General features: G+C 36.0%; 1 protein-coding gene across 2 annotated transcripts in view; it reads right to left on the bottom strand.

Annotated features, from left to right (window-relative positions):
• Nucleotides 1–24580, bottom strand: part of ZFAND3 (zinc finger AN1-type containing 3) — a 324760-nt gene that overhangs the window by 75913 nt on the left and 224267 nt on the right. For both annotated transcript variants that reach the window (XM_030315419.1, XM_030315418.1), the window contains one exon: nt 2355–2537. In XM_030315419.1, coding sequence (XP_030171279.1) covers nt 2355–2537 — 183 coding nt within the window. The remainder of the gene's footprint in view (nt 1–2354; nt 2538–24580) is intronic.

Raw genomic sequence — 24580 nt, 5'->3', positions numbered from 1 at the left:
TCTGTTACAGGATTTTTCATGATGAATTAACAAAGTAACTTTTGGTTATAATTTGAGTTTCCACATACCTTAATTATAGAGAGACAAAGTGCTGATCTTGCCAACACGAAAATTTCTATTCTCTGTGGTAATTATGTTTCCCATTGTGAATTAACTAATCAAAAGCATGGATTCTGAAGCCAAATGTCTAAATTTGAATCCTGGTTCTAGTATCTAGTTGTTTGTGACCACAGGCAAATTACCTGACCTCTTTGTACCTATTTCCTTATCTGCAGGATAGGGATAATGATAGTATCTACTGTACTGGATTATCATGAAGAATAAGAGGGAAAATATGCAAAACATACAGAACACTATCTTTCACATAAAGTGCTCAATAAATGATAGCTATTATTATCTTCCTCTTGCACACAACTTGGCTGCTCAAGCTGTTTTTTGTGGTCTAATCCTGGTATGTATGAATCCAATCAGGTAAGATCCTGGCCAGCTCCAATCTTTCCCTTAGACAAGGAATTCTTCACCTAAAGGCTACAATGAGCTTAAACAATTTTTATTCAAAATTGGATAGTATGTATTTTTCTGAGACAAGGGGTCATACCTTTTATCAGTGTTTCTCAATCAGTACATGACACAAATAGATTTTTAATAACAAAATAAAACCCATTGCCTTAACATTACTACTACTATTTTAATGTTTTCTTCTTCCCTCCTCTTAAATGATTTCTACACCTTCCCCTGGGCCTCTATTCAATAAGTTACAATATTTAAAAAATTCTTTCTCTGCAATACTATTCTAGTATAACCCTTCCCATTTTCAGGGTTACTTCTCCAAAAGAACTGTAATAATATTACTTTCTTTGCTCAAAAACATGACTATCATCTAACATCCAAATAGCTTAGCTGGGCATTTATGACTTGACCATCATCTACCTTTCCAACCTTGTCCTAGGGGTCACTTGCCAGTATAAAACCCTATGTAGCTTTTCTGCACAGCTCATTCTACTCTGTCTAGAATGTCTTTTCACCATCTGTCTATTCCAAGACCACTTTCTCCAGTAAACCAACACCCTTCTTCAAGAGTCACGGTCTTTAATACATAAGAAGAATCATTAAAATGGGCACATAAAACCAAGTATCAGGGTTTATCAACACTGGCATTACTGACATGTCAGGCTGGATAACTCCTTGCTGTGGAGAGCTGTCCTGTGCAGTGTAGGATGTTCAGCTGCAGTGGTGGCGGGGGGTGGGTGGCAAAATTACTCCTGGTTGAGAACCACTGATATATTATAACAAATATATTTAATTTCCTCTAATAAGTAAATTCTCTGAAGACACAGACAATGGTCTTCCTTACTATTATATTCTCAATTTTACCTAGTACACTGGCTTATGATCATTTGTTCTCTGCTTATCTTTCCAAAGTTAGACAGAACACTCTAACCTACCATATTCCAAGGATTTCTATATGCTCATTAACTCTGAAACAGCAAACTTCAACCTGTTATTAAAGCTTTTAAAAGGCAAAAACTGCTATGTCAAAATGTGCCTAAAATTTTCAACACATATGGTTATAGGTTGTGTCCTAAAGAAGATGGTTAAAGCATTTAAAAATTTAAGTGGACAATGGACTTCCATATCACATAGATAACAATAGTATTCTACCATTGAGGACTTATAGAAGAACAGAAAACACTTCCTAGTCTCTTCAAATATCCTATGTTCTATGAAGTTACTATCTCAGTTAATTGCCTAGAAACATTCAAGGCCCAGTTAGTGACATAGGTAAGTTTTCGATCCAAGGTTCCTAAATTAGAAGTTCCCTAGACCAGTGGTTCTTATCAATTAGCACACATTAGGATCCTCTGCAAAGTTAAAAACAAAACAAAGCAAAAAAAAAAAAAAACAAAAAAACAAAAAAACAAAACAAAAAACACACACACACAAAAAAAAAAACCACACACACAAAAAAAAAACAGATCCCTGGGCCTCCCTCTAGGTCAATAAAATTAGACTCAGGGAATGGGGCCGAAGACTAAAATTGTTTTTGTCTTTTTTTTTTTAAAATCTCTAGTGGGTTCTGTTTTGCAGCCAGGATTGAGAACCACTACCCTAGACTGGTTCGAAACTTCGTACTTGACAGTTAACATAGAAGACTATCTTTTAAAAAAGACCTTAAGCTCTACAGAACAGCTAAGACATATTCTCTTAACTTGCTGAGTTGGGCCTACATGTCAAAACTTCATCTTGAATTAGAAAAGCTGCTATCTTGTTTTCTAGACAAGGCATTACCAAGAAGCTCATGATATGATTCTTGGGCTGCTGTCTCTACCACTTCACAGGATCTGGGCACTTACACTCCTCTTTACTTGGTGAAGTTACATTCAGTTCTGTCGGAAGCGGCTGCTGGCTGGGACTAAGAGTTGGCGTGGTTATCGAGGTATTGTTGTTGTCACTGGTGGTCTCTTCAGAAAACAAATCTGATTGGCTGTTACTGGTACTTGGAGCAGAATCATCGTCTGGTTGTTTCTTTTGAAAATCTGAAGAAAAAGAGTGATATAACCAGCTTAATTAAGGAGTTCACAATCTCCTTGGGAATTAGAAGACAATAAAAGTTAGTACAAAAATAAAAATTAAATGACACAGCAGCAATAATACACTTGGTGATAAAAAAAAAAAACGGAAGTAAAAAAACGGATCAAAAACATATACCATATAAGCCCTTCACTGACAGAGGATAACTGGAGTTAAAGCTTTCCAAGGTCCGTGTATTGTTCAGAAAAATGGTAGACATACCAATTTTAATGTAAGAGTTTACAAAGCCAAATACAAATTACAATTTTAGGAGTAATCAGTAGAAGGGAAAAATAAATAAAGAAAAGTTACTCAGGGGCACCTGGGTGGCTCAGTAGGTTGAACGTCCAACTCTTGATTTCAACTCAGGTCACAATCCCAGTGTTGTGGGATTGAGCCCCGTGTCGGCTCTGTGCTGAGCCTAGGGCCTACTTAAAATTCTCTCCCTCTCACCCTCTGCCCCTCTCCTCAGCTCAAGCTTGCTCTCTAAAATAATAAATAGATAGACAGGTATATAGATAGATACATAGATAAAGAGATTTAAAAAAAGTTATTCAAATCAAGACAGGACAGGTAAAAAGGAAAAAATGAGCATAGAAAAAAAACAGGGTAAACAGAAGACACATAATAAGATTGTAGAGATAAGTACAAATATATTAGTAATGGTAATAACTGTAAACTGACTAAACTAAGAAAATATTCAGATTGAATAAACAAAATCCTGTTTTATGTAGTTTGAGACACACTAGAAACATGAACATGAGTATAAAGAAAATTTTAAAGTACATTATAATAATACCAGCAAAGATACATGATTAAAAAGCCAGTTATAGCCACAGTACTAACAGAAAATGTAGACTAAGGCAAAAAAAACAAAACAAAAACTAGAGAAAAAAAGAGGATTATAGAATAGTAAAAAAAAAAAAAAAAAAAAAAAAGTTTAAAAGCAAAGAATTTACCAGGAAGATAAAACAATTCTAAACTTGTATGTTCCTAATAACAAAGCCTCAAAATATATAAAGCAAAAATGATTCTATTTATGGGAACCTGACAAATTTACTATCATAATGGGAAGATTTTAATATATCTGTCTAAGCCAAAATAATTAGTAAAATTAAAGAGGATTAATAAGCATAGACTCATATACTCAACAATAAGATAATAAATTATTTTCAAACATATGAGGAATATTTATAAAAGCGGCTATACCTGGCTAAATGCTGATCGCACATTAACCTATAAAGCAGAAGTCTTAACAGATGCCAAAGAATTAGTAAGATAAAAGCATTATTAGCTGATCACTGAGCAAGTAAATTAGATTCTGATAAAAAATTCTGTATTTCAAAAATTTTTAATATTTTATTAAAAATTTAAAGTAAACTCATGGGTCAAATCAGAAATTAGAAAATACTTATAAATAAATGATAAAGAAATTACTACTCATCAACATCCAGTAAAGATAAACATGTACATAACATTATACCTCAGTCATTTCACACCTAGATCTATGTCTAACACACATGTACAATGTCAACACACATGTATAAGAATGTTAATTATATATTGTTTGCAATACTAAAATGTCAGAAACAACCTGAAGGTCCATAAACCATACTAAATTCATATAAAGGAATAATGTATATTGTGAAAATGACTGCTACACACATCAGCAGGAATGAATCTCAAAATCATAGCACTGAAAAGAAAAAAACAAGTCACTAAATAACACAGTAAGATTGTGCTTATGTAAACCTTAAAAAGAGTCAAAACTCAATATATTACTTAGAATTTGTATGTTCAACAATTTTTTTAATGTTTATTTATTTTTGAGTGAGAGAGTGAGAGAGCTCAAGCAGGGGAGGGGCAGAGAGAGAGACAGAGAGAGAGACACACAGAATATGAAGCAGGCTCCAGGCTCTTAGCTGCCAGCATAGAACATGATGTGGGGCTCAAACCCACGTACTATGAGATCATGACCTGAGCTGAAGTCAGAAGTTCAACCACCTGAGCCACCCCGGCGCCCCTAGAAATATGTATGTTTAAACCATTAAAAAATATTTAATACAATTCAGGTTAGTGGTTACTTCTTAGGTTGAGGGAGGGGGATGTGAAGGTGAGAGGTATGCAAAAATAATAGGAATAGTGTACACTGACAGAACAGATTAAAATAAAATTTATGCATAAGGGAATGCTAGAAGGCAGTTAAAATTAATGGATAATACTACAAATACAACAAAAACAATGTTGAGTGAGAAAAGCTATGGAGGGATATATACAATATTTATATAAAAATTTATAATATGTAAAAATACCATATATTGTTTATTGATACATAATTATAATATAATGACATGTGTGGGGATGATACACCAAATTCAGAATAATGGTTATGTCTGGGGTGGGGGGAAAGGGAGGGCAAAGAAGAACAGAGATCTTCAATTCTATCTGTAATTTTTCATTTCTCCAAGTTGGTGTTGGGTATGTAACTTAAGACTATTAGGTACAGTCTCTGTATTTTTCATTTAAAAATCTAATGCTAGTCTATAAACTACATATTATACTTTATCAATTCAGAGAAGGAAAAGAAGATCCCGACAACTCTACATTGCTTTACCTTTTAAACCACAGAGAAACTACTATTACGCTCTTATCACCTCATCAGAATCACTGTTTTAACATGTACTGAGCTATTACTTATGTTGTGCATACCATGTGCCAGGCAATGAACTAAATGTTTTATGCGTATAACTCATGTACATCAATTCTCATGACAACCCTAACAAGGGAAGTATAATTATATAGTCATATACCACTTCACTGAAAAAGAAACTGAGGCTGAGAAAGTTTAGGTTATTTGTTCCAAGTTAAAGTTACTAAGTAGCAAGACCAGGAATTATATACAGGTCCATCTGACACTAAAACCCATCCATGGTCTTTAATCACAACCACAGGATGTAAAATGATGAGCACTAGTTTGGCTCAAAAAAAAGACCTCCATGTCAAGTCCCTAATGATTCACAGAACCCATGTTGAGTGCAAGGGATTTAGCCAAAGAATCACTAATCTTTGTGCTGATTAGTGATCTAAAGCCTCTATTGCTTCTTTTCTGTATATTTATTTCTCCTAGCTACTTCCTCATTCTTCACTGTTTTGGCATTTTAAAATGGCTTATTACCTCAATGTTATTTGTACAGCACCTTTAGAGAAAAGGGTACCATAAAAATGGAATAAAAATACTATAATAATGTAACAATGATGCTTCTTTATGTCATGTCATCTCATTAGCTCTCTTATGTCAATAATCATCGTGTCCCTCCTATAACCATCTCTACCATTTAATTGGAAATGTTACAAGGCCCTAAAAGAACTAAGTCATCATTATACCATCTAGCACAATCCCCAATGTCTGGAGACAGACACACAAACTCACTCACTCAAGCACAGTAACACTTAAGGGTAAATGAAATTGGTGTCCACAGACAATAACCAGGTCCCACCCACACAAATCTCCAGCCCAGGCTTTCCATGCTCAAGTACTTTTAAGTTTTCTTTTGTGAATCTTCAGTTGACACAATGTGCCTTCTTTTAACCCATTCTCTCATGATGACTTTTCTGCACCTCCACAGGATGATCAGATGAAAAAAAAATCATCATTACAAACCAAACTGGCTACACACAAGAGAGGTAGCAGAATCTCTACACCTTCTCTGCTCGGATTCAAAAAAGAGCCCAGGAATCAAATAATTTTACAGTCAGAATTAACTTTAAAGATCCAGCCCAATTCTCTCATCTTACAGATAAAGAAGAAAGCAAGGGCCAAGAAAGCTAATTTAAGTCACCAGAAACTCACAGAGCTAAATCCTAAGAGTTTTCTAACTCTCGGGCCAATATGAGCAGCTTATATACTACAAAGAGCTTTAAAGTTGGACCTGGATTCAAATCCTAACTTTGCTATTTAATGGACACATGGCTAAAAGAAAACTGTTTAATCTTTTGGGGCCTTGTCTGTAAAACAAAAGGAGGGAATTATTTCTTCCTCTCACAATAGTGTGGATTAAATAAGATAATGTGCATAAAGTAACTAGCACATGGGTACTCAACAAATGCTAGCCATTAAAAATAAAAGGTATTTTCCCAGTTTATAGAAAGATCATGAATTCTCTTTTCCTTTTAGCCCTGACATTTGCATCTTAGTTCCTACTCTCTTGTTCCTTTCTTTCTGAATCTTTTGGTATCCAACTTCTGACAACTGACAAACAAACACAGAAAGGAAAAAAAAAATCCCAGAAGTCTATTCCAAGGTCGAAGGGGAGCAGATCTGCACCACATGTAAAAAAGTGAACAAAGCAGGCAGAGAGACTGCCTTTCATCACTCTACTCTGAAAAGCAGTATGGAAAAGGTGAAGAAATAGTCACTTCATTTGATCCAGCCACAGTAAAGCTTTGTTCCATTTGTTGTACAGTTCTCATATAAATGGGAAAACCAAAAAACTCCAAGCTTATCAACTTCTATGAGGAAAAAAAAAAAAAAAGGAATAATTACCTATTATTGTAAATTGGTAGAGTTAATTGTATATCCAAAGGTGTAAGCTTGGTGAATGTAAATAAAGTTTTCCAAAATAGTTTTGTAAAACTCAAGTAAAAACCTTTGGATTAATAGGATTGCTGTGCAAAAGTGAAAAGAAGCCAAGATCCTGGCAGCTTAACTTATTATCAACTAAAAGGAAAAATAATTTCTCAATGAAGGTAACTCTTAGAATCTGAAATATCTAGAAATGGGATGTTTCCACAAGAGAAAATGACCTACTGGTACCAGCTGGGCCAAAATGGCCAATATAGTCCCTGAGACTACTTGCCCATATACTAACTGGACATATTTTTTCCCATTGCTTTTGCAATGCTTTCTTTCACAAGTCAATCTTATTAGAAAGTGTACCTCAAAAGACTGAGAACATTGTAACAACACCTCGCCCTGCTCTACTGACAAGCCCATTCACCTGAGCAGCCTCGCTGGGACTATACTTTATCTGATTATTACTCAAAACTTACCTTTGGTTTGTATATCCAATGTACTATACAGATTTGGTAAGCTGCTTAGCTCCTTTAACTCCCATCCCACTTCCAGATTAGGACAACTTTTTGAACAATTCCTTTAAGGCAGAGAATACACAACAGTGATTCAGAAAAGATTTCACTAAACTTACTTTCTTTGATAATAAATTCCTTTTTTTAAACCCTCTTCTTAACCTACCTTTTGCTCTTAGCAATATATCATGAATATTTTTTGTCACATACAGACATGTGTGATCACTAATGGGTATGCAATTAAACCAATTCACTATTGTTGTATCTCTGTGCAGTTACCAATTTTTCACTATTATAAGTAAGATTCCATTGAACTTCCTCAGGTTATATTGCTACAAGCAGAACAACTGGGTAGGAGAGAAAGTGCATTTTTAAAACATTTGGTACAAAATATCAAATTCTCTTGGCACAATACCCTGTGATTTCCCACAGCACAAGACCTACTATGGTACGTTAAGAATCTTCTGTTCAGTATCCCACAATATATGGCCCCAGGATAAAAACACTGCTCAATAAATGCTAACTGAATGATAAGTGGCCAAATGTTTTCCTGTAGAAAAACCCATTGCTGGATTACATTTAAAATTATTTATCCGTTGTCATTTCAAACCTCTCACAACTACTTTGTGTGCTTCAAGGGCACTCCTAAAATCACCTGGATTAGCATTTCTGAAAGATGATGTACTCAGTACCCATTAATTTCTATTTTCATAATTAATTAGCAGAAATGAGAGATTCCACTGCATTTGTTCCAACTCACTAAGTTTATATGGCCACTAATAAGGCTTCTGTATCATTATTATAGATACTAAAGCTGGGTATAAAGAAAATCAAATTGGTGGTGAAAGAGGAACTACGATTTAAGTGCCTACTATGAGCAAGGCACTCTGTCAGAGGCCTTCTGTTCATTTTCTCATTTAATCCTCAAAATAACCTGGGCAGTAGATGCCATCCTTACACTTTAGCAGAGGACAGTGGGGCATGGCAAGGGTGGGCAATCTGCCTGTTCCTAACAAGTGCTGGAGCTAGGGTTTTGAGACCCAGGTTTATGTGATTCTAATGTCCATACTCTTCCCGCTACAGCCAACATCAGTGAAGCAACCACTGCCCAGCTTGCCAAAATGCAACAGCTTGCAGACTGCAGGGGTTACTTTTCCAGTTCCCACATCCCATTCCCAGTCTCCAAACTCCACCTAACTGTAGATTATAGATCTACAGATTACAGGTTACAATTCCATTTTCCCACTGGAAGCTTTATTGTAGCATTTCACACCATAACAATGCTTCATGTTTCAAATAGCCAATTAAAGTGGAAACGTTGCAAATAAAAATTCAATAATCTTAAAAGTTTAGTTCATGGAAGACATTATATAAAGGCCTCCTTTACAAGAACAGGGTTCTTTTTCCTTCTCTTCATCCCTTCCCCCAATTTATGTCCTAAATAGGCTAGAGCCTCCATTCATAAGTAATTTCTGAGGTTTTTAAAGCTGTATGTTCCTACCCCGACCCCAATCATAAACTTTAGATGCCTTATTTTTAAAAGCTACAAACCCATTATCCATTAGCCAATTCATAAACCAGTTTTAGCCTTCTGATTAAAATCCTAAAAAAAAAAAATTCTCCTAGTTGGATGTTAACCTGGGTTTAAAAGCCTCAGCAAAAAACAAACTCGTTGGAACAAAAATTAGCAAGAACCAAGGACAGATTACTATTAACACCTAAAAAACTTAAAACTTTGGATCTTATGGGGAAAACAGTGATCTACTCAATATGGCTAGGTTCATTTAAACTTTCTTTCATTAGTAATCTCTTTTAGCTTCTTAAAAAACAAAAAACTTTACCCTACCATATTCTCACCTACATTCTCATAATGATTCCTTCTCTTTAAAACTGAGACTGTCTTCACTGATCTCAGAATAGACACTGTCTGATACTGCTTTGATACTAATTGACATTTTCAGGTAAGTTTAAAATATATACATTACAATCTCCCACGTACCACATACATCCTACTAATGGTAAATGACTCCTGTCCTGTGTCCCCATCTGTGCCCATGAATCTTTGAGGTATATCTCAGAAACTATAGACCCTTGTCTTCTGCCCTTCTCCCATCTCAGGGGATGGCACCAACATTCTCCTGGAGGCTGAAGCCAGAAGCGAGGGAGTCATCTCAGACTCCATATTCTCCTACCCTTAATTGTACATCTCAAAAAATCTCTGAATCTAGTTATTTACAACTCCAATATCTCTTGAACCCAGCCATTTCTCCATTACCACACTAACCTAAGTCGTCATCATCTGTCAGATTCCTTCAGTGGTATTCTATCTGATTCCTTTGCATCCTACTAGCTCTTGGCCCGCTCTAATACATTCACCACAAAACAACCAGCATGGTGGTATAAAAACCAAATTCCCGTAAGTTCATTTCCCTCCCTAAACCCTTGAATGGCCGCACCTTGCCTTTATAACTAGATCCAAAATCATAAACATGGTTTAGAAGTTAACAAGTCTGTTTAAGAACTGGCTTCTGGCTATCTCTTCAGTCTCCTCTTAAGCCACTGCTTCTCCTCTCCCTCCTCCTACTTCAGTCACTCAAGGGTCCTTTCTGTTTTTCAAACTTTCCATGCTTTTTCTCAACCTGGAGTACTTTGATCACAGCAGGTGACTATTTTTCTTTATCTTGCCATTTGCTTTGGTAACTCCTACTCATCTCTGAACTTTAACGTAAGCATGATGTCCTCAGGGAAGCCCTTAAGATTATATCCACAGAAGCACTTAATATATACTTGTTGGATGAAAAATAAATGGTCTTATTCATTGTATACCCTAGCCCCTAGCAAAACAATATTATATCTGCCACATAATACACAATATACATTTGCTGAATATAACTTATTTGATCTGCTCCTAAGCTTAAAAAATTTATTAGTTGTCTCAGACCTTAACGGACTTCAAATTGCTACAAAATAGTTATAGGAAGTGAATGTTTCTATATACAGTAAAAATATTAAACACCACTGTCAGTAAGCAGATGTTTACATTTTACAAGTTATCCCTGCACATAAAAAGTTTTCTTCTTTTCTACTCACCACAGGTAACTAGTTCTGATAGGACTCGAAACGTCTCTCAAGTCCTATTTGCTTAGGTCTAGACCACAGGGTTCTAAGCCTTTGAGAACAGAAATAATATTACACTGCTCCCCAAAGTATGTCTTCAAATGCTTCTTGCAAAAATAGTCAACAAGAGAATATATGAAGTTGACAAAGCTTACAAGCGAAACTCTTATCAGTAATTAAGCTTCTTTTATAATCTGGTTTATCACAAATTATACAGTCCCTAGATTCTTCACACCTATAGAGCCTACTGCTCAGAAGTGTGAACCAGCAAAAAAGTTATTTGGAGGAAGGCTTATTTCTTATACAGCATTTATTGTGCAGACTCTACAGTTTTTTCAGTAACAGTGTCTCCTACTCATTTACAGGGCATAAATTAACATGTTAACATTACAGCAAATATCTAAAGATCCATTAGTACTACAATAACATGCACCAGAGACCTATTTATTTCATTTCAGTCTAACCACAAAATGTGTCAGTTTTTTAAAAATCGACAACACAGGGAGAAGTTTTCTAAATATTGTGACATTAGCCTAGGTCCAACAAGATGAGCATTTGCTGATGTGTGTGTGTGTGTGTATACATATATGTGTTCATGTGTATGTGTGTGTGCATACACACACACACACATATCCTACACATATAGCTCAACCATCAGAAGTATTGGTAGGGCTAGGAAAATTGTGGAAATATTAAGAAAAGCTGACAAAACAAAGGCCAATTACAACCTAAAAACAAAAACCTCTGACTTACCTGTTTGTAGCTGATCCTTCATACCAGTTAAAGACCTCTCCTCAGGCCATTAGTCCCTACTATCATTCACAAATCACTACAATGGCATGGGTGTAAAATGAATTGCTGGAGATGTTGTAGCCTAGATTTTTTTTTTTCCAGTTCAGACTTAAGGTTTCAAATGCCCATAAAGACGCGATAATGGAACAAAGAATTAGAAAAGTATTTGGGAATAAATTACAAAAAAGTCAGGTTACCTCCTTTTTCAAAGATTTCTGATTGTTTTTATAACTGTACCTACAGTCTTCATAATACTATCCCTTCATTTCACCATGTAAAAGTAATAAAAGAAAAAAAAAATACCTCCCACTAGCATGTCCCTTTTTGCAAAGTGGCAGGGGAGCAGCGTTCATGCTCCTGCCATTGATACCCCTACAACTTGGTCCTGTTCTCTTGGCTTCCTTCCATCCAGGAGGGCACCTCTTACCTTTAGTGAGCTATTCCCACCCCCTAGTATTCCATTTCCACTCAGTTCTCAGCATCACCATCTCGTATCAGGTCACATACAACCAATCTCCTACATTTAACCCTATTGCCAAGCTGATCACTTCATCTGCTTCAGGACTTTCAACTTGGGGTGGTGGTGGTAACTTCTGAGACACACATTTCCTAAGGATAAAATCCACAGAATGTTCAGCACAAATAATTATTTTTCAAACAATGCACTATGGTATATTTTAAGAATGGCAATCTCTTTCCCAAAAAGTAACAGACTACACACTGTTTTAAACTACTAAAAGAAAAAAATTTAAAGGATAAAGTGATGGGTTTACTAAACACTTTCTCATTACACCTATTAAAATATATCACGGGATGCTCAGAAAAAGACTAATTTTTATCCAGTGAACACAAAGTATCAAAATAATGTATGTTTGCATGATTCACAATCTCCAGGAGGCATCTGTCTACTAGTAGAAAGAACAAGAGATCTTTCTGAAGAATACTATGGCTGGTTATGAAAAAGCTGTAGAATATAAGCAAAATCTTGTCCTTTACATAAAAGCCACCATCAAAAGAGGTAAGAGATTTCTCCACTCATGGGAAAAGCTCATGCAGTTATCTACCCCGTCATAGTATGGTGTTTAGGAGTGTGGAATCCGACAGTTCAAATCCTGGCTCAGCCTCTTCACTGCTGTGTGACCTTGGGCAAGTTATTTAACTTCTCTGGCTTCAGTTTTCTTCTATAAAATGAGAATGATAATTTTATCTACTTCATAAGGTTACTGTGTGGATTATGTTAGCTACTACATGTTAAAGTCTTAGAACAATGCCAGGTACATAGTAAGTCTCTAGGATTTTTATTATTCCATTCTGGCTTCTTGCACACAATTTTCTAAAACTTTGCTATTGCAAGACTGGCAATGAAAAATATTTTCTCTGATGCCAATAAAAAATGGAAATTATACTTAACTCGGTTTCATTAACAATGTAAGCCAATCTTGGGGTTATAAATTCAAAAGTTTTCAAGGATCAGGTAGTTAGAAATGTATAAAGACAGCTGGCCTAAAGGATAGGGAGTAGTGGTTACTGTGGTTAACTGGCAAGTGTAAACCTCTCCTAAAGGCATGTGGGGGCGCCTGGGTGGCCCAGTCAGTTAAACACCTGACTCTTGATTTTGGCTCAGGTCATGATGAATTTGAGCCCCACATCATGCTCTGTGCTCACAGCTCAGACCATGTTTTGGATCCTCTATCCCCCTCTCTCTGCCCCTCCCCTGTTTGTGTTCTCTCTCAAAAAAGATAAACGTTAAAATTTTTTTTTAAGTCTTGTTGTTCGATAATATTGAATTATTAATTCCAAATATTGGTAAAAAATGATTTATCCAATATATGTGCAACAGATAGATAGGAAACTGTGCAACTGGATAAATAGGATAGTACAGATACAAGAGAATGAGACAGACCTATGTTTGATCCTCACTAAGCTTCTTAGAAGCAGCGTCCATAAAAAAGTCCATACTTGTTTCTTCACCTGCAAAAAATGTTAAAAACCTACTCTATAGGACTTTTCTGAGGATGGGCAATAATGTAGGTATCCTTCATGAAACAGACGTGTTCAATAAAATTTTAAATGAATAACAAATGAATGTCAAAACATTCATCTAGGTCTCGAATAGAGACTCAATCTGGGGTTCTTATATGGTGAGTCATCTTAGGATAATTTAGGCTGTAATAACAAACAACCCTAAAATCTAGAGGCTTTACAACAAAAATAGTTTGTTGGTTTTGTTCACATGTGTCTTCATTCCAGGAATCCAGAATGAAAGAGTGGCTCTAACCGGAACACTACTGCTCTTGTGGTAGAGGGAAAAGGGAAAGCTGCAACTATACCCTAATTTTCTGTTCACTAGTGGCATATGACTTTTTCATTCACGTTTTATTTGTTAAAAGATATCACATGGCCAAATCTGATGATGAGAACAGAGAAGTATTATCCTCCCATCAAAGGAGCAGTAAATATATGGAAACATGTATAATCCAGAGTTTATAATATGTGTGCCCAGAAAATTTTGCATTTAATTCTGGGTTAAATCTGGGAAATTAAATGCAATACTGTGCATGCATACAGGCCCATTTTTCCCCTCAGCAAATGGAGCATACACAGTATATTATGAAAAGTATCACAGACCAAAATGGCCTAAAAGAAGTCAGATTGGGTTTGAAAGAAGTCAAGTCTCAAACATACAATTATTACTAGTGATTTTATAATAGCAGATCAATAATCCTAACTATGATTTTCCTAGCTTCTGGTTACTGGGCAGCATGAGCCAGGGAAATAATCCAAACTTTCTCCCAGAAAGTATTAAATTCTAGTATTGTCTTATGAAAATCTGAATCACAGTAAAACTGTCATCAGGCTGATACTGGTTTAATAAAGATTCATCTGAAAAAAAAAAAAAAAACAAAAACAAAAACCTACTTCCAGGCAACTTGAAACCCTTCATGAAATACAAGGTAGTGTGATCCTAATTCAAATTTTGTGTGTTTTAAGTTAACAAGGTCATGCTATGTTTATTATATTTTTTAATAATTGCCAACTCAGCCTTACATTCTGATTTTCAAATAGACAAAGACTACTAAGTCAATGAACTGAAACATTTAAAGCTCCCTATCAAATAGAAAAAACAAATCAGGGGTGCCTGGGTGGCTTAGTTGGTTAAGCGTCCAACTTCAGCTTAGGTCATGATCTCACAGTTCATGAGTTCAAGCCCTACATCAAGCTCTGTGCTGACAGCTCAGAGCCTAGAGCCTGCTTCGGATTTTGTGTCTCCCTCTCTCTCTGCCCCTCCCTGACTCCTGTTCTGTCTCTCTCTGTCTCTCAAAAATGAATAAACGTTAAAAAAATAAAAAAAAAAAAAGAAAAAACAAATTATTAGAAAGTCCTTCTTAGGAACCAACTGCCTTATGCTAATTAAATAATCCAGTCTGATTTTGTCTAAAATTCACTTAATACAGATGAAATTTGGCATAACTAACTCATTTAAAAATATATTTTTCGGGCGCCTGGGTGGCGCAGTCGGTTAAGCGTCCGACTTCAGCCAGGTCACGATCTCGCGGTCCGGGAGTTCGAGCCCCGCGTCAGGCTCTGGGCTGATGGCTCAGAGCCTGGAGCCTGTTTCCGATTCTGTGTCTCCCTCTCTCTCTGCCCCTCCCCCGTTCATGCTCTGTCTCTCTCTGTCCCAAAAATAAATAAACGTTGAAAAAAAAATTAAAAAAATATATATATATTTTTCATTTGGGAATAGTTGGTTTTTTTTTTTTTTTTACTTCACTTGTAAGTATGGGTGAATGTGTTTTGAATGGGATGAGGAAGAAGAGCAAGTTATTCTAAAATTATCTTTTAAATGCTTAATGGCATTTATAGACAAGTTCCTCCTTTTAAGGTTATATTACTACTAAACAAATTAAGTGATAATGTTCTACACAGATACAACTCTAATTGTCCCTTACTCTATAGGTACCCCAACAAGAGGCCTTGTAAATAGAATTTTTTAGAACTTTTTCTAATTTAGGCAACTAACTGGGCTTAGATCTTGCATTAGTGTGAGATGGTATTTACCATTAATTTTCACCAGTGAGAAAAAGGAAAAGGAGATGTATTTGGACTGTCAGTGCTAGTACTCATCTTTCAGAGAAATGCCTTTGGCTTCTTACAAGGGATGTTATGAGAAAGAATTGTGTAAAACAGTATATTCTGAAGAACCGTTATTGAGAACACTGCTCCCTACTGTTCTCACTGTCTGCTTTAGAGCTCATAGGATGGTGATCTGTGAACTACTTGCATTTCCATTTCTGCTCTGGCTCCTAGGAAGCTCAGGTTTCAATCTGTACTCTGTCTTTAACAGTTATATGGATGTTTATGGGTGTGAATTTGTGTATAAATTTCTCTTGTCTTTATCCTACTAATCAATCTGAATTTTCCCTTTTTCCTGATTCCTTCATTTAAAAAGAAAAAGTCTATTGTACTCTATATGTTATTTTTTACTAGACTACCATTTTTTGGAAAGAAGTAGTGACACATAAAAAACTAAATGCCACAATCTCATTTTTATGTGGGTATTTCATAAAGATCAGCATTTATAAATAATACATATGTCTATATCTATACTTGAGTGAAGGTTACTAATAAAACCAAAAGGGAGGAAAATTACTAGAACATTTGTGAGTATATTAAATTAGGAATAAAATTCTACATGAACTACGTTAGCATTTCTGTTATGAGTAGACCATAGTTATGGATTTTTTTTTCACTTTACCCTTTAGGGCAAAGAATGCATGCAGTGGAAATATCAACCAAATAGAACTGAACAGGTTTCAAGGCAAGACATGCCAAGTCTAAGTAACAGATCTAAAACTGTGAGAAGCTGAAAAGTAATGGACAAACAAAAATGAGCAGAAGATGCATAGGAGGCTAGGTACAACACTGCCAAAGCAGTACAATTTCCCTTGCAGTTTACACTTCAATGGTCTCAGCACAAATCATACAAACCTAAAAAGATATGCTCTGAAAAGAGAGAGCAATTACTTTTGCATTTTCGAATGTACTTTATCAAGAGCAAAAACATCTTCCCAACACAACCGGCCCCAAAGCTCCCATTTCATGAAAGTGATTTACCATCTCACTTGGCTCTCTGTGTGAGTAACACTGTAGTGCAAACTTAAGGGAACAAGCTAGCATGTCAAGGAGGATGGCAGCACATTCCCAATTTCTCTTTTAATACTGTGCTTATCAATTTGATGGATGTTAAATTCCATTCATCTTTTTTCCTAAAAACTAAAACTGAGAGTGACAAGGAAAATTACATTCTTTACAGCCAAGTTCTTGCTAAGGCATTAGATGCTGGCATGCCTACTCAAGAGTAAACTGTGGCTCTCGAGCTCAGGAGCTCAAATTCTTCTGCAAGATGGCTAAAGGATGAGCTTTTGTTTCCATTTTATTCATGTTTCCATTTTATACAGGTCCGATAGGGAAAATACAGTTACAAGCTTATTTGCATAGACAACAGTGTTTCTCCATACATCTTTTAAAAACCTAAGAGAGCTGGTCTTACTTTCAACCAAATTCAAATCCAACAATAAGGTTTTTTTCCCCATCAAGCTTTTCCATTAACCACTTAAGTCACAGACAGAATTTAATGCAACCTAGGTAGCAATTACAGGTGGCTCTTGAACAACATGGGTTTCAGATGCACAGGTCCCCTTATACAGATTTTTTTCGATACAATACAGTCAACATATTTTCTCATCCTTATGATTTCAGTAACATTTTCTTTTTTTTAGCTTCCTTTATCATAAGAATATACTATGTAATACATACAACAAATTCCAGTCAACAACAGGCTATTAGTAGTTAAATTTTTCAGGAGTCAAAAGTTACACATAGAATTTTGACTGCGTGGGGCCTGGCACCCCACACTCACATTGTTAATGGTAGTATATTGCTATGGATGCAAAAGAGAAAAAGAAAAAAGGTAGAGAGGGTCAATTTAATGGGGGAAGGGGAAGCAAAACTGGCTTATACTAGCAGTGATTATAATTGGAGAGACATAGTAAAGACTTTGAACTAGATTTTTATGGAATTGTTTTTTGTTGAAGTGGCTACAACTATCTATACAAGAGAAACTGCTCTTTGTGACTATTCTCATGACAGACTTTGTCCCCCAAAATCTATATTTTTCTCCTTGTCACTTTAAATCACAAAATATACTCATGTGATTTTGGAGCTGAAGAGCTTTTAGAAATAATCTACTACAAGGTTTTCAATCTAAAAACAATTTCAAAGGTACCACCAGCATTTTAAAGAAACAGAATAGAAATGGAGTGTACTGCAGATTTAGTAAGGCTAAATTTTCTTTCATAAAACTTTTGACTTTGTTACAAATATGCATTATTAGGCACACATACATGTATACTGGATCACAACATAAAATGTACTTCTTACTGCATGATGTGGTTTAAAAAGTTACAAAACCAATGATCCAATACATTTTCATTTTATACATGAGGAAAGTAAGGCACAGAGAAGAAATCAACTTGTTCTGGGCAAATGCACCCCCCCCCCCCGCCATGGATGTTAAACTGTAACTTTTCCAAGTAGATTTTATCACTTAATGTAAGTTATATATTGCCAATCATCTACTCTCTAGAATATACTCTAAAACTCTGGCAATGAAAGATAAACCCTTCTTTGTCTCCCTTTCTTGCAGATGTTTCTTTTAGTTGAAAACCAGTAATGACAACAACTCCTTACACTTTTTTTTTTCAAGTACTCCTTATGCTTCTTAAAAGCAGCAGGTTAATGTTTAAGTGTACTTTTCCCAACCTCAAACGGGCCAGCCACAAGTATGATTTACTCAGGCCATATGTTATTTGAAATGTGCACTTTTCAATTCAGCAATTCTACTTTAAGAAAACTGTTTTAAGGAAAACAAGTGCAAAAGTAGTGTACATATTAAGAAAATAATGGTGATGTAACAAAAGAACACAGAAATCAAGTTGAAGGTATTCAGAGTGGCCAAATTAGGACAATTTGAACCTTTAAAAAAAAAAAGAGGATAGTAATGAAGTATAACTTATTGAATAAAATAGAAATTCATTGGTTCATACTGATGTAATTAAAATGAAAGAGAGGAGAAAGCTCTTTGTTACAGCAGAAAGAAAACTAATAAATACAGAAGAAATAATGTGGTTGCTAAAAATCATCAGTGGGTGCTAACACTACTGGGTGAAATTTTGATGAGGAACAGGATATTTATATAGTAGTCTCAAAGCACCTACCCACAAATTCCTTATTAATTAGAAAGGAAACAGTAATTTTATAGTAGAGAGATCTGGGGACACCATTTTAATCACATGCCTCTCGATAGGATGCAATTAGAATACAACAATCATTTGTGTGAAATATCTCTCAAAAATGCATAATTTCACCTAATCATGAAAAAACATCAGAAAAATATAACTGAGGGACATTCTACAAAATAATGATGCGCATTCCTCACTAATGTCAAGGTGAGGAAAAACAAACAAAACAGGCTAAGGGACAATTCTAGACTAAAGGAAACTAAAGAGACATGACAAGTAAATGCAATGAATTAGACTATGATCCAGGGGAAAAATTTGCTATAAAGGGGATTACTGAAACTGATGAAAGGTGATTATAGACTATGGATTAGATAATAAAACAGTATCAATATTAGATTTCCTGATTTGATAACTTCACTGTGGTGGTTATATAAGAGAATATATCCCTATTTCTAAGGAAATATACACTGAAATATTTAAGGATAAAAAGGCACATCTCCAATTTATGTTCAAATGGTTCAGAAAAAGATGTGCACATGTGTGCCCCCATACATACATATACAGAATGATAAAACAAATGAGGCAGAATGTAAAAAAATGCTGGATCTGCATAAAGTAAATATAAAATTGTACCAAAATTACAAGTTTTTAAAAGGTGTGTACTTGGGAAGCAGCCCAAGTGTTCACTGATGAGTAGATGGATAAACAAAATCAGGTATATACACATGGCAGAGTATTATTCAGCCTTAAAAAGTAAAAAGAAAGGGAATTCTGTCTCATGCTACCACGTGGATGACCTCTAACGGCATTGTTATAAGCCAGTCACAAAAAGACAAATACTGTATGATTCCACTTATGTGAGGTACCTGTAGTAGTCAGATTCAGTGACAGATAGTAAGATGGTGGCTGCCAGGGACTGGGATGGGGAGGAAGTGGGCAGCTGTACAGGTATCAAGTTTCAGTTGCGCAAGATGAAGAGTTCTGGAGACTGGCTGCACAACAATACGAATGTTCTTAACATTACTGAACTGTAAACTTAAAAATGGTTAAGATGAAGTTTTAGGATATATGAATGGCCCACAATTTAACAATTCTAAATAAGCAAATTTTTAAAAAGCTATGTATAAAATAGTCACTACAATCTTTTGTTCAACAGTGTTAACCATCAAAATGTCCTTTAAGAGGAGATGAAGCAGATCTGTACCTTATAGAAAGAGTGGGGAAAAGAGTGAAAAATCTAAGTTTACAAAATACTATGTTTAATATACCATCTGTATATGACAATTAAAACTTATAATTCTTTTTTAGTGCTTTTCTCCATTTCTCCCCCCAAAAAGTCTAATAGAGATGCATTATAAGTTTAGGAGCAGTAATATCCGGGTAGTAGAATTAAGAAGGGGAATATTATTTTCTATCATTATGTCACAATTGCCTTTTTTTTAGACAATAAGTATGTATTTTAAAATCTATTTAAAACAAACATAGAAGGGGGGGTGCCAGGGTGGCTGGGTCAGTAAAGCATCAGACTCTGTGCTAACAGCTCAGAGCCTGGAGCCTCCTTCAGATTCTGTGTCTCCCTCTCTCTCTGCCCCTCCTCTGCTTGCACACTGTCTCTCTCTCTCTCTCTTTCTTCTCTCTCTCTCTCTCTCTCTCTCAAAAATAAACATTGAAAAAAAAAGTTTTTAATAAAACAAGACATAGAAAACGATAAATACCTGCATTCTCACCACTTAGAAGTAACTAATTTTGGTATCTATTGTATTTGCAATATGTGTGTGTTTGTGACTTTTTTAAAAAGTACTGATAGAGTTGTGGTTCCTCACCCTAGTGCTCTTCTGTTTCAACCATTACCATGGATTTGGAATGTCTCCTTGTAAATCATGTATTTTACTTGTATTACCCAGGCAAGTTTTAAAAATTTACATAAATAACACTATACTGCATGTCTCATACTATTACTAGCTTTTCCTCAATGTTAGTTTGGCATACATCCATTTTGACACACATGCATCTAATATTTTCATTTTAACTTGTAAATACTACTCCAGCTTAGGAATATACTCTCCTCCTTCCCACTTCTGAGAAAAGTCCCTGGGAAAATTCTACAAATCCTTAATAAACATAGAATGAAAATGTGTATGGAACAGGTTAAAGAGGAAAGAGTGGCCAGTTAGGCTTTTCCATATATGTCTGAAAGCTGATTATGGACAAATTTAACCTTCAAGTTGCTAAGAAGCATTGACATAAGTCAGGCAAAACTCTTGAGATTCTTTATATCCTATGATCCTCTCATTCTTCCCAAATAATCTTTAGTCTTGTTAAGACTGATTGTCATTTGGTAAAAAAGGAAATTTTAAGGGGGATAAGGCACTAACTTGTAGAAACAAGACCCCACACCTTTTAAATTTTACTAACAAAATGTAATTTTATATTAAAAACAAAAACACTAAATTTGTTCACTTTAGTATCTGTGGTTTTACTTTGACCTCAAAAACAGCCAGGTATCAGTTAACTTGAGCTTCAAGCCAAGCACGTTTCAGGGTATAATCCAATAACTTCGAGAGGCAGTGATGTCCTAAAAGCCGATTATACAGTAACAGATTCAGCTCCTTTTTGGTGTGCCTTGCTTTCAAACCTTTGCATCTAGAATGACATGTAAAATCTGAGACTACTGTTATTTGGCAAAGGCAAATGACTAGGAAGGTCTACTGACACTGAAAATGTTCAGGTGACAATTCTGAATCTTCTAAATTATGCCAGAAACACTTTATTTTCTCTCTTAAAAAAACTAACGTACAGATGTGGGGAAATGACTTTCAGCTAACTTTTCCTATATGAACATCTTTGAAGACCCTGCCTCAGAATGCTTCCCAGAGGCCTAGGATGAATCTTACCATTTTAAAATACTCCATTTTATAAATAATTTCTCTTGCACATCCTTCCCAAATCCAATTAAAATGGTACATTTGCTTGAGTTTTAGTTGGTAAGATTCATTTAAAGTTCACACATTTAAAAATATCTGTATGAAATAAAAAGTCATGAGCCCTTTCATAAAGAGCTAATGGACCAACATGCTAAGCAGAACCTCCTGTTTTGATTGCAAGCAAAGGGCTACACTACACGTACCACCTCTACCTCTGCCATACAGGAGAGAGCAAAGTGTCATCAACAGGCTAGAGGGTAATAAAGCTTTGAAGCAGAGTCACTTCTACTCTTAGGGTCCTCAATATAGCAATGGCAGAGAAAAAGACAGGATGAGATGCCTACAACCAGAGACATCTGGTTGGATCAGTTGATTAATCTTTGAAGTCCTGCTTGTCTAGGCTCCACAGAGCCCTGGAAAGCCCCCTGCTCCATGTATAGACAACTATGAAGGAGCAGAGTGCAGCCCTTCACTCTGCTTTTAACTCTCTACCTCCTCTGTTCTTTGGCACTTGTATTAATTAGCTCATATCCTTCCACACAATCCCCTTATTATTAAGATCGTGTGAAAGAAAAGTCACTCCCTCCCCCCCCCCCAAAAAAAAAGATTAAGGACGTGCAGTCTGGAAAGTTAATCTTTGATTCACCCTATATTGCAGTACACAGTCAGGAATACTCTGGGTTTGTTATCAATTATTTATACTTGGTCAATAGGCAGACCCTTGGCTAGTCTCCAGGAGAGATGAGAGGGAACAAGAGAGCACAACCTATACACCTAACCCTCAGGAGAATGACAAAGGTGAGCTTAAAGGACCCCAAGAGTCCTCATCTGGATTAAGGAGCACTGGCAGTGACTGGGCCCTTGTGTGGCCCCTCCGCAATAGATGTGCTACTGCGCCCCCTGCTCTGGGTACGGACAGGCTGTTTCTTTTATCTACTTTAATGCATGTACCCCCCAGCCAGGTACACAGGGACACAGGGAAAAAAAGATTTTCAATTCTTATTTATAATGAATTCCTGCATTATGGGTATGCCTAGCTCGAGTACTCCAACAATGCTCATTCTGATTGAAATGTTACACTTCACGATTTGAAAAATCTGGGATGAGAATATGGCAATATACAGTGTTTACTGACATGGTGAGAGGCGAAGTTCACTCAACTATCCATGGCAGAAATTCTATTCTGCTGAACCTCAGAGGGCTAGCTTGTGCCACACATCAGGAAGACCACAATAGGAGAGGTACCCAAGGCTTGGCTATCATTCAGATAAAACTAAAAAGATTTTCTATTCATTTCCTGGTATTTTACATGTTGTGTGTGCTTACCCATTACATTCTACAACCCTTTAAGAGATTCTAAGCTAGAAATGGCCACAGAATACCTATTCTCTCTTCCCTAAAAGACTGAGTAGCTCAAAGAAAAAAAATATGTTGGGTTAGCAGGATATCACATGACTAGAACTGAGATCCTACTCCTTAGGCAAAAGCTACATTGTTTTATACAAATTCTGAAGCAATTTGGTATGTTATAAAGCAAACAGAATTAAATGGAAACTATCATCTGTCCAAGTGAGAAAAGTATATGTTATATAGAAAATGAAGTCGGGGCACCTGGGTAGCTCAGTCAGTTAAGCGTCTGACTTCAGCTCAGGTCAAGATCTCACGGCTCGTGGGTTCGAGCCCCACATCAGGCTCTGTACTGACAGCTCAGAGCCTGGAGCCTGCTTCCGATTCTGTGTCTCCCTCCCTCTCTGCCTCTCCCCTGCTTGCACTCTGTCTCTCTCAAAAACTAAAAAAATTAAAATGAACTCGATTTTACAGTTTTTGCAAATCCCACCAGATAGTTTACCTTTTAAAATATATTCATAAATTTACTATTACATGTTAAAGTTTGCTTACCTACTTAGCTTCTCTATTTCTATTTGGTACATTTTTCTTATGTCTATCTATTGATATTCTCTTTGATGAATCACTGTAATCACACCTTCCTTTAAACATATTTATAATTATACAATTTAAAAACATATTGTAATTTGAAGTCTTTGTCTACGTCCAACATCTGGACCCCTTGAAAGGCAGTTTCTATTGCCTGCTTTTTTTTCCTGCATAAGGTAACACTTCCATTTTCTCTGCATGTTTTGTAACTTTTTGTCAAAAACTTGACTTTTTAATTGAAAAAATTTTCTTTTAACTGGCCATTTTAGATTACATGTTATATACCAACTCTGATTACTTACTCTCCCTCTTTGGTTGGGTGGTTATTTGTTTAGTGACTTGGTTGGACTACATCTGTGAAGTTCATTTACCTGCAGTGTATATTCTCGGATGACCCTGCTCAGACTTTCCCTTGTTTTTATCTTTTAACCTAGGCACCTAGGGGGTCACATATTGATCAAGTTTGTGCTTGCTTAAACCTCCTGAGCCAGTTAGTTTTCCATCCTTTACTCTTCAATATGTGTGTGGCTTGGAGACTGCTTTCACTTTTCAAGGAATGTATGATATTGTCCTGCATTCTGCCAGGGACTAGCAAGTTGGGGGTTCTCTCTCTCACTATTAACAGGGTGCAGCTTGAGAATGCCCAGCCTTAAATACCATCAGGGAGGAATGTAGAATACTGATTTCATTTTTAAGCCTGGCTTTCTAGGCATCCCTTCTAGATCAGATTGAGTTATTGTTCAGTTAGTGTTTTCTCACACATTGTGCTTAAGCCCCTTGAGCCAGGAAGACTCCACATTTCACTAATGGATCTGTGTGTGACCTGGGAAATGGTTTCAGGTCCACCCCACATCC

The sequence above is a fragment of the Lynx canadensis genome, chromosome B2 (assembly GCF_007474595.2).
Source record: "Lynx canadensis isolate LIC74 chromosome B2, mLynCan4.pri.v2, whole genome shotgun sequence".
Classification (NCBI taxonomy): domain Eukaryota; kingdom Metazoa; phylum Chordata; class Mammalia; order Carnivora; family Felidae; genus Lynx; species Lynx canadensis.
This window is presented reverse-complemented; position numbering and strand designations above follow the sequence as displayed.